This window comes from Aulonocara sp. 'chitande type north' Nkhata Bay, linkage group LG20 (genome assembly GCF_057382095.1).
Source record: "Aulonocara sp. 'chitande type north' Nkhata Bay isolate Kocher_YH1m ecotype deep benthic linkage group LG20, A_spYH_male_GT1.1, whole genome shotgun sequence".
Classification (NCBI taxonomy): domain Eukaryota; kingdom Metazoa; phylum Chordata; class Actinopteri; order Cichliformes; family Cichlidae; genus Aulonocara; species Aulonocara sp. 'chitande type north' Nkhata Bay.
The window spans coordinates 3,512,501-3,524,729 of NC_141363.1; the positions used below are offsets into that span (position 1 = coordinate 3,512,501).

Here is a 12,229-nt window from a genome sequence, read left to right on the forward strand (position 1 = left end):
TCGTGTAAATGCTTGGAGCAGACTAACCTGTGAGCTGGAGTGTTCTGGGACGTTATATTTGGTCTTTGAATGGCTGCAATCCAGGCCATCCGTCGCGTCTTTGTTACTTCGGAAACATGGCTCGAACAATTTCTCTTCAACGACTAATCCGATAACAACCGATCTCTTTACCCGTCGGCTTCCCGTGGCTGTCATGCGACCGGCTATTGCAGTTAATAATACAACAGCTTCTTGACATTTTTGTGTTTCTTTTTATCGCTGTATAACTGATTTTAATTGAAAGCCTGCGTGCGCTAGTACCACTTGCCACGAGTTCCCAGAATCCTTTGCGATTCTACCCGTGAATGACGTCACATTTTCAATCTCTATATAATATGCATGTTAAATTTTATATTTGGGGTAAAATATCAAGTCTTTTCAAGTAAACCGGTTCAAGTCCAATTCAAGTCCCAGGTCATTGGTGTAAAAGTCCAAGTCAAGTCACAAGTCTTAGAACATTTTTTCAAGTCAAGTCTAAAGTCATAAAATTAATGACTCGAGTCTGACTCGAGTCCAAGTCATGTGACTCGAGTCCACACCTCTGATAGCTTTTATTTTGGAAAGAGCCATTTCTCTGTAATAAACTCTCTTTTCCAAAGATGAGTGATTCCTCAATCAGATACAGGGCTCGCAATATCGCTAGCCCGACGTCCTGGAGCTAGCGATTTTTTTCAGTCGGGCTACCAAAATCTTTCTCTTCCCTGCCCGTCGGGTTATTGTAGGAAAAATATATGTCAATGCTTTTGCATTCTTTCAGAAATGTAGCTGGGTAATTATGTCATTGGCATCGGTGAGCCACTGTCAATATGTGACATATTGAAATCGCGTTTGAATTTGCGCTTGTTTTTTTGCTTTCACTTTGCAATCGTGCGAACTGTGTATAGAGCGCGACAGCACTGATCTGTGAGTGATGATAATTTGTGCACCAATTCCTCTGACATCGTCTTATTAATCGTTAGCTTACTATGCAAACATGACAAGTGAAATCTCCCGCAGCTTACACATGTGAGAGGTTGATCGCGCAGAGAATCGCTGAGCTTATGTGAGTGCGCGTGTAAAAGCATTTCAGTTCTGCTGAGCCAAATAAGACAGGTCAGGGTGAAGAAGTGACAGCCAAAGAAAAGCTTACCACAAAACGGAAAAGTTATGACAAATCAGACTATAAGGCAAAAAGAAAGTGCAGCTTTATGGTTTCATGGACAAAAGAATTTCTGTGGCTGCGATATGATGAGCTAAATAACCAGGGCTGCACATAAGTGGTCCGCAGGTGCGCATTCGCTGTCAAAATAAAAAACACGCACAAGGGTTAGGGTTAAATTTAAAAACTGTACTTTTGAGTTAAAATATATATTTATAATTTTAATAAATGACAAATTAAAAAGGCATGAACATTTTTTTGTATCGAAAAAATATCGAACCGTGACACCAAAGTATCGAACCGAACCGAGAATTTTGTGTATCGTTGCACCCCTAATATATATATATATATATATATATATATATATATATATATATATATATAAATATATAAGAGATGGACCGATCTGATATTACGTATCGGTCCGATACTGACCTAAATTACTGGATCGGATATCGGAGAAAAATAAAAAAATGTAATCCGATCCATTAAATATCACAAAAGCACCTCACAAAACTTGCAACACGCCGTAACTCACCTCAGAACGTTAGCACTCGGAGCAGTATGCATCACGTGATAGAGCGGCTGTGGCATGCGGGACCTGTCGGTGGTCTGGATAGCATGTGGAGCTTCGCTAGCAACCCGGCATTTCATCTCCGACAAAGTTATCCCCGAGAGAAGTAAAGCAAGTGTGTAAGTCCATCTCTGAATGTTTGTAAAGCATTCCTGCATTAAGCTTAACAAGCGACTGCCTCTTCTTGCTGCTACTTCAATCATGAAACTGCTTAACGATCAGCTGATCGGCTTTTCTGTTGCGAGTCCGTGTCTCTAGTTTGCTTTTGGCCCACTTTGCACCAGAAAGAGGAAACCAGCGGCTGAACAACAGCAGCACGTTTAAGCTTGATAAGCTGTTGTTAGAATGTATTTAATATTACTTTCTACTCGAGGATCTTTTTCTACATAGCTGACGGCTGGTAACTGTGCAGGGGCGGATCTAGCAAAGTTTAGCCAGGGGGGCCGATAGGGCATTAACAGGGAAAAGGGGGCACAAAGACATACTTTTCTTTCTTATTCTCATTTAAAATGTCTAGCTTTTAATAAATAATTATCTGACACCCAAAGTTTTAATTTGATGTAAAATGAATAGAAGTCAATTACTGTATATAGTGACTATTAAGTCTAATATATATACCCTAGTAAGCTATAGTACTTTTTCCTTTGGAAAGGTACCATCTGTGCAGTCTGCAATTTTGTTGAAGAAAGATGTTGAATCTATTTAATATTTCTTGAAAAAGAATTGATTTCTGTGCATTTTTTTTCCACACTGCATCAAATTAAGGTTGATTACGTCGATTAAGCATCATGAGGTGGAGCGTGAGGGGTGGTTCCCTATTTTTTATTTATTTATTTTTGTTGTTGCTGGGAGTTGGAACCCTATTAGTTAGGTTGCTTAATATTTACGCTAAGTACTCTTTAAAATACCAGAATAGGGAGGATGGTGTAGGTTTAAGTTTATTAGATTGATCAGTATTGCTGAACTATGAAATTTTTTTTTTTTTGCATACAGGTATAACAGAATAACTTTAGTGTAGTTGTTGTTTTAAACTTGAGTATGAACTTACACAAAATGCAGCAAGATATTTAAAAAAACAGTTTTGTTGATTAAAAAACACTATATCGGATTCATATCGGTATCGGCAGATATCCAAATTTATGATATCGGTATCGGTATCGGACATAAAAAAGTGGTATCGTGCCATCTCTAATATATATATATATATACACACACACACACACACACACACACACACACACACACACACACATATATACACGAACACACACCAATAAACTTGCACTTGCTCAGCTTTACTGTTAAACATTAGCAGGTAACGGACAACAAGACAACTAAAATCACTGGGGTTAACAATTATCACGCTTTTAACAACTTTCCAAGGGAGTCAGAAAGTAGGTGATTGGCCTAAAGAGGACAGCCCCGAAGAGGCTCTGGTATTTCACACACAACCCACGGGCGTAGAAGTGACCCACATGTAGCAGCCAACCAGCTAGTTGGTCGCTCGTGGATGAGTTTGCCACTGGCTGATGTCTACTAGCCAGGAAACTCAGCCTCAGCGCCAAAGACACTCACACACTCACTCACACACACACACACACACACACACACACACACACACACACACACACACAAAATTAAGACTGACTCCGAAGGATTTCGAGAGGGTGGCCTCCACTGCAATAATGGGGGAGCTTTTGTGTCAAAGAGATGCTTGTTTTCTCCTCCTCAGGCATGAAAGAGAATTTGTCTTGCCAGCCAGGTCTATTTATATTCACAAGAGCATTGGCACGGTCACGTGGCTCACTGGGCAGTGGGTATATACTAGCGATAGATTAGAGGGGCTCTGCATTAACTCTCAAACTGACACCACCATCGAAAAGAAACAACTTTAATTTCCATGAGCCTATCAGACACAGATCAGAGAGTGTATCACTGAGCAATACCAGGTGTGTCACAGCACTGGCTCTGCGGGGCACAAAAAGCACAGTAGGGGAAAAAGTCCCTGACCATCACTTTCAGTTAGATAAAGTTGGTTGAGTGGTAAATGAAGGTGGGTGCATTGGAAAGCTGTGATAAATGGCCTGATATGATAAAATCAACATTCATTCTTTCCTTATGATGACTCAGAGTTGGCATCACGTCTATAAAAGCCAAAGCTTGAACAGGTTCACTCACTTTGCAGCGGATTGTTATGCCCAGAAGTAATGGACACGCCTAATAGCAGTGACTCACAAATCAACAGGCAAGCCTAGTCTGTAAACACGTTATCTAAATACTGTTGGTTTAACTTGACATACATAAACAAGCTACTTATCACATAAATGGGTGGATATTATGTAGTGTTAACCCTTATCCATATACCTTAAACAAGGTAAGATCAACCATTATACTTCAAGTTTTCCAACAAATTATAGAAATAAAAGATAACAGAGTCCTCTCACACCTGTATACACCCAGGGAGAAATAAATTTCAACTAGTTCGGTCTTAAATTCTTATATTATCACAAGAATACACAATAATAATAGATGACACATCTTGACGAGATGAAATAGTTGCAGGTGCTGTTTAAAGATGTCCATCTTTAGGTTAACACAGAGAGTCGTCTTTTCCACGTTGTGCATTTCCACTGTCACATCAATCCAGTTATTTATGGTAGATACTACATTTTCCATCCATCTTTTGGTAATAGCCTTTTTCTCTGCTGCTATCACTATATATTTATTGATGCCTTTCGCTGATCAAAGTACTTCTGCCAAAGTCCAGCCCAGATATAAGCTCTTTAAGGCAGATACTAAATCATTTTATGTCTACACAGACAACTTAGCAAAGAATCTATGTAAAATATGAGAATAACAGACTGTTGTAACGCATCATTTGTTCCCGTTTCTTTTGTTAAATCTACCAAAGCTACCAAAGATAGCACAGGCTGACAACACAGCTTGATTTCTAAAGAGCTATTAGCCAAAGGAGCAGTGCATCATTGAGTGTCTACAGGCATCTACAGTGGAGGCTGTGTCGTGGTTTAGAGCTGCATTTCAAACAGTGGTCTTGTTGAATCTACCATCAGATGAAGTACCATCAGATTTTGATCAGTGCCATCTGGAAAGCCCTGATTGGCAACGGCTTCATTTTTCAGAATGACAATGATCCTAAACACGCCGTCAATGCAGTAAAAACATCTAAAAACATGGGATCATCTAAAGGAAGCCAGTATCCAAAGAAGGGCTTTAAATGTCCTTCAAGAATCCCGGAGAACTACTCAAAGGAGAGAAAGCTCAGGCTCAGAAAAATAAATACTGACTTTCAAGCTTGTTAAAAATTACAAACTCTGTTTTTGTCTGTTTCCCATGTTATTAACGAAATATAAAGAAATGAGCAGATACTCAAGACTTTTTCACAATACTGTCATTTAACAGGACCACGTTAGTGATATTTCAGCCAAATATTAGCACTGTACTTTTATTATTATATATTATTAATATATTATAACATATTAATAAGGCAATGAATACAATATTAAAAATGAAGTGAATGTGTTATTCATTGTTTCTGAGCTATAGTTGGGTTCCTAACTGTTAATCATTTCCAAGGAACATCAAATTGAATGTTTCAAGTATCATCTTGTTATTTCAGTCTCAAACTCACATGCATAATTCAGTCGTTGATTTCTCAATCCAACCTCACATCACGAGTGAACTCGCTCAACAAGTTCAGCATCTTTGACAATATAAAGTGACTTTCTCACACCAAAGATCTGCAGGTCTTACGAGCTGATGAGTGGGATGTCAATATAGCCCCTGGCATAAATTTTAATACGATCTTGTGTTTTTTTGGCATGCCTCAACATGTACCTGGGGAACATAAAAAAGTCAAGCTGACTTACCGCACACACCCACACCACTCAGTGTCCTGGTACTTAATGAGACCGTTTGAATAATTCAGCCAACTATAGGCCCAGAGGAGGGAAAGGGACTCCAGCCATCATTAACTATTCACAGAAGCTGTATTACGTCAAACTCACATGTGCAAATATACTGTTTACACACAAACACAACAAGACCCTTACCAGATGAAATGCCCCGGCTCTGAATCTACAAGCGGGGAGATGAAAGCTTTTGGGATTCTGACCTTCTGGGTCCTCTACAGAGATCAAACACAAGCACAAACTTGTGCAATATCCACTACAATATGTAAACACAAAAATTATAGCATGGTAAGAAAAATCACAAGACTGCTCAAATCCAATTCAAATGCCGTAAGAAATACAAGACGAATGACTTAAGCAGTCTCGCAAACAGCGCTGGAAAATAAACCATCTTTGTCGTTTATAATCCGTCTTTAATATAATTACACCGGAGTGCAATGTGTCCTTTTTAGACACTTTAGTGGCTTCATTAATCTCTTAAAAGAGATAGAAATCTGTCAGACAACAGTCGCTTTCTCGGTCACACTTTTAGAGCTTTATTCAGACATGTTTAAACGTGCACACACAGCAGTGACAGAGAAAGCAGTGATATTTTACATATGTGCAAAAGAGTTGTCATGCTTTGTGGCAACGAGCATTGTCGGTTGTACTTCTGAATGTGTGTGCACCATCCTGAAGCTGAGAGAAAGCTACACCCTATTCACTGTGCACAGAGACAGCTTTCTCCTCTGGATTGGGACGGACAAATATCTCAGGCTTATTGTACTTTGTGAACAGACATCGTTTTAATGTACTGTTTATGTCATGAGCAGCTGTAATGCTGCGCATGCCTGCTCACTCATGCAAATGGACAAAAATTAGACTGAAAGGTGCTAAAAGAGACCTGCCAAGATTGCTTTTGCAATTTGTGTGAAAATCTGAAAGGGGTGTTGTTTCACATCTGGAAACTGGTGAATTTAGATGTGATCAGATTAATGGAAAGCAGTGCAAGTCCAAGAGGAGGTTTCCACAACAAAACAAGCTAAATTTGTCCAGGCTCTGTTAAACAAAATCTGTCAGCGATACAAGAAATGTTACCATTCTGTTCTATATAATATGCCCTTTATTAAAGCAGATGGAAAATCTCATCAAGATTGAAAACAAATCTCTTTTTCAAGAGAGATCCATCAAATGTAAATATAAGAAATGAGTACAAGTGATATTCAGTACAGAACACAAACAGTAACATGGACTCGGATCATATGCAACAACATATCAAGAACAAGAGCATCAAAACAAATCACACTCACACTGAAGAGAGCCATTTTCTCGATCCTTTAAAATGGACAAACTCCCCCACACTTCTAACAATTTCAGCTCTTTCTGTAGATTATTCCACAAAAAAGGGGGTTAGAGGAAAGAAAAGAAAACCTTCTCCCCTCCAATTCTGTTCTGACAAACGTTTGTAAAATACAGTGAGAGCAAACGCCGTACTGGTTCTGATTTTTACACATGTACGCAAATAAAACAAGACTAAACCATTTCACTCGATGGGATAAACACAGCTTTTAAATACATGTCATACACTTCCATAAATGAAGTTAAAAAAAATGACTCCATTAGCTGAGTTGATGGGGAGATTTGTCGCATGTCATTACCTCCTCTCTCCCTCGGTTTAATCTAGATAATCAAATACACAATAAAGACAAACAAAATCAAAGTATTGGGGCTGAAATACTGATGACATCATGCTGCGAATGCTTTATGATATCAATTTTACCACATTTCCACCTGCTATTCGCAAGAGATCATTGGAACATCTGTAAGAAGCATGTAGTAAGAGGCCTGTTAGAGTAAGAAGTTGAGAAATGAAATCTGGGTAAAGATTTCATCTTTCCAGTCAGTGTAAGGAGCCTCTTATTCCTCATTTTACACCAGAGCAAAAGGCACCTTAAAAACGCACGCACTGCAACACATGTTCTTCCGTTTGAGGAAGTGTCCATCACATGTCTCCAATCTGCCTTAAATTTAGCACTGTTTTGACTGTAACAAAAACAACTGTTTGCTGTTTAACACACTGAGAAATAATAAAAACAGCTCAGAGACATTGTGAAAACCTTTATGACCTAAGTATCGTACAGAACAGCTGGAAATATTTTTTCATTTTGACTATAAAATTACAAAATAATTCTCATCTTTCAGGAATTTAGAGATTTTTTGCATCTAGCCCAAAAATGGTCGAGTAGTTCAGGTAACATGAAGCCCACACTGTAAAATCTAGGCGGAGCTGATTTTTCTGTCTGTGTTCAGACAGCGTTACGTTGTGAATGCTTTGTGCTACGGTGATACACCAAATATCCCCGTAAAGCTCGCCTTCTCCTCTTACCGGAACTGTCTGAATTTTGTCTCTAGCAAAAGTGGTAATGGAGTTACAGTCATTCAAAGAGCGCTGGACTGCGGGTAAAAATGAAAGAGTTTAAAGGGTGGGAGGAGAGTCCTCCTTGACGATTCATCAGACTTCGCCCTACATGCTGTCACTGATGACTAAGGTCAGGAAAGCAGGTAGCTAAGAAAGGCTTAGTCCATATTAGTGCTGACATGCTCTGCTGAGGGCCTTCTCTCCTTCATACACAAATGAACACAGCCTACTTCTGCTACATCTGAAGGATTGGCCCAGAAAAGAAGACTCTCTGCATACTGATCAGAGATGCAAACAGACAGCGACCCCACACACATATCAACAAGTGCACTCCATGCACTAGAAAGCGCTCAGAAGCAGATTGGGAGGAACTGCCAATCATTTCCAGTTGTATTGCAATGTCAAAACAGCACCTCGGCACGGAGCATCAGCATTAGCCGACAAACCAGAACTCATCTGTGCAGAATTTTGCTTGGGTCAGCGATTTCTCTCAAGCAAACTTGACAGACGGAAGGTGATATAAAGCAGGTAGGCTGGACACAGGGATGAACAAGACATGAACTTTTACCTCTGGCCCAGTAGAGAGATGGGAGGGCGTGCACTCCCAGTGGAAATACACACTGGGTGTCATCTTCTTGTGTGTATGACCAGTCAGCGGCCGTTCCCTTCTCTTCATATGGAGGCGGCTCATTCCAACGTACACACAAAGATCGGGTTCAGCTGAATGGCCTAAATGGCAGCAGAAGCTCCTGGCCACAGCGGCTCAGACCAGCTGAATGGTCCTCATTGTGTCCACCACAGTCACAGGGGGCTCGCAGAAATGAGTTGTTTTCTAAGAGGCCATTTGGCAGGCCAGTGTTCTTATCCGAGCAACACAGGAACAGGCATTTCCACTTGCTTCAGATGAGGGCTTGTTATGGACTCAAGAAAGACGGCCCATGAGGCACGCATCCAGTCACAAAGGGACTAACAAACTTATACATACATGGACGTGAAACGGACTTTATACCACCGCCCCCAACCCACTCTTTCCACTACACTCAGTGTCTCGCAGCTAGAATTTAAAAAGCATTGCATTCATAAGCCATGATGTCACATGAGCATGTGTTGAAGTCTAAGTGTCAACACCAGAATACTGGGAATTTGCCCGCTTCTTGTACCAACCGGTTTTTGAACCTCGTGTTTCTGACGGGCGCTCGTCAACAACAACAGAAATGCAGAGTTTTAAAAGCAGTTCCTGTTTGCAAGAAGTGCATTACTGTGCAAGTGCGTAACAGACCAAAAATAATGGTGACATGCTGTTAACCACAAAGATTAACCACAAGCAAGTTCCGATTCCGGTAAATAATCAGAAATAACTCTAAAACATGTACGGCAAACACAGGCAAAACATATTTGCATTTTTACTCTTAGTAAGTCATAAATATCAGTGTAATTTGCTATATTTATCATATATCATATTGCTATGATGCAAAACAACAAACAAATTTAACCCACAATACACCCTGAGATTTTAACGCTTGTTTAATATTATATGTTATGTCTTTGTTTTATCTGTCTGATGTATCTGGTTCTTATCTGTACTTTTATTGTTTATATAAATGCTACCAAGGAACCAGAGGGGCAGATGAAAATCAGCCTGTAATTCGCCAAACCTGACTCCAACTGCTTGTGTTAATTTTTGTACCATGTGTCCATTTATAGAAAATGAGCATAAAGATGAAGGAATAATTGGCAAACCTTTCTTAAATAACCTGTGATCTAATATAACATAGCGATCTTATAGACCTCAGTCTCCCCCTGGGGCATCTAAAGGTGTTGGCCCAAAATGACTCCCTTCCAACAAGAGTCCCTCTAGTCCCGTTTCATCGCTGTGGTGCAACGAGAGCTCGTGCTAACCTACAGAGGCCCAGCATGTTTAGTCCACATAACTGCGTTTTTCTATATATGGATGTTTTAATCTGTTAACGTGAAAGTAGTACTCACAGCCCTCCATCTAATTTTGAACGCGCTATTGAAGACAACTTCACTTCCTTTAATGGCGTGTTGTTTAAAAATGTGACATATCACTGCGAGACTAATGAGAAATTTCCACATACAGGTTGTACCCAGCCTCTCACCCAGTGAACGTCTCCTGCCTCCATGGAGTGGATGTACTGTATATACCACTAATGGGCTACAGTAACCAAAACAGAACAACTGCTGAGATTCATCAGCAGGTCAGGTCAGCACACTAAATCCTTTTTAAATCTACAGCTGAAAACACCTTTGAGTAATGGACTAATATCATTATTAAACTCTGATCGAACACTTTGGTATTTTTATTGCAGTCAGTATCTTTTTACACAGTGTCATAACCCCCTTTTTAAGCCTTTATTACTCCCAGATATGAAATCATCATGTATTTACATCAAAACGCATGCATAACCAATTATAGGAGGGTAGCTATATATGATGCTATATTTAGAACAAACAATAACAAAATGCTATGGACGCTGTGGATAACTAGAGGGGTCACTGCACAGGAGGATTAGATTTAGCTGCATGTATGGGGGCCACAAAGCAGGGGAAAAGGAGGGGGTACTGTCACGGATGTGTGACAGTGTGTCATTGGTGGGGTAGTGGGGCAAGCAGCTGCTCTGGGGGAGGGGTTGATATCAGCCCTGCTTTGGATAAATGAATGGTCCCAATATTGGGGTGCATACACACGTGACAACAAGCCTCACATCACTGTGACCACAGGCACAGGGCAGTGTAGTATATGAGGAGGAGCATAGGCAGGTAAACCCATGATTCCAGTAATAACAGGGCTGCACAGGTGTGCAAGGCTCGGTAAACTCTACGTTATCACTCCGGTGAATATCACTGAGGTCACAAACTACGTGTGGTAACTACGGGCAGTCATACATGACAGACTGTATCTTCATATGACACCACGAGCGGATGATGACTATAGGCCTGCTCATCTGATTTCAACACCACTCACAGTGACTCACACTTTTATAGCAATCAGCCGGATTTTTTTCCCAGATGAAAGTTGAGGTTTCAATTACGTCTAACTGGGAGCCATGTGGTTACAGCTGAATAAAATCAATACAATATGAAGAAGTACAACTGGATAACAAGAAAAGGGGTACAGCCCTGAACGCCTTTCAACCAAGCCACACACACACACACACACGTAGTGGTGTTTAAAGACACACATTCACACAGCAAACGAGAGGACTTCTGATCTTGTTAATCAACCTTCAGTTTTAAATGAGCTTCGAGAAAAAGAGGAATATAACAAAATAAACAGAAACAAGGGGAAATGGATGGAAGCCTTTCTCTTCCTCATGTACAATGCTGCTTGCCATGCACTGCTAGCTCAAATGCCCACATCCTGTACTAGCACAAAATAAGCTAGGTGGCAGAGCCTGAGAGCCTGAAGCATGCTCTCATTCAAATTTTTCATAAAGGAAAAGTAGACGATGAGGATGAACCTCTGGTATAACCTATGCCGGTCAGCCCAGACAGCTGAGACATACACAGCTAGCCTGACAATCTGCTACAGCATCCCCCCCATCAGCCCCCCGCCCCTCCTTTACCTTCAGACAGCTCCAGATCCAACTCAGCCAACTGGTCTCTAACCTCTTTAGGCAGGGCGGACAAATCCACGCCCCGGTCCGCCATGGCTTCGCCGATAAACTCGAGTGGCGTCTAGTTGAAAAGAAACCGGGCTGTTGCGAGGAAACGTTAAAAAATTAAAAACAAAACCCCTCCCTCAAGACACAAAACAAGCACCGGAGTGGGAGAGACAGTCCATCCGCACGGCTGGCCCTTCCGCCATAATGGGGGAAACTCACCAACGGCAACGGGCGGTCACGTGACTGCATTTACCTCGCCTGCGTGTGTTGATTCGCCGCATCCGAGAAGGGAGGAGGAGGTGGAGGTGAAGGAGGTGAGGGTCTCACCGACACCGCTGCTCCCCCTGGCGTTTCAGTGGCGAACAGACACACACAGGGAGACACGGACACACAGTCCCCGCCCTTCATTGAGTTCAAGAGGGTTAAAAGAAAAGATTAAAACTTCTTTATAAAGATGACTGAAGGTTTTTTGTTTGTTTTTTTTTTGGGGGGGGGGGGGGGGGGGGAGAATACAGGTTTCACGCA

At 41.0% G+C, this 12,229-nt stretch overlaps 1 protein-coding gene across 1 annotated transcript in view; it reads right to left on the bottom strand.

Annotated features, from left to right (window-relative positions):
* dip2ba (DIP2 acetate--CoA ligase B (putative)a) overlaps positions 1–11,938 on the bottom strand; it is a 48,743-nt gene extending 36,805 nt beyond the window's left edge. Inside the window, exon 1 of the mRNA XM_086276419.1 lies at positions 11,666–11,938. Within this exon, the coding sequence (XP_086132545.1) occupies positions 11,666–11,750 (85 nt within the window). The 5' untranslated portion in view covers positions 11,751–11,938. The remainder of the gene's footprint in view (positions 1–11,665) is intronic.
* Positions 11,939–12,229: the final 291 nt, after the last annotated feature.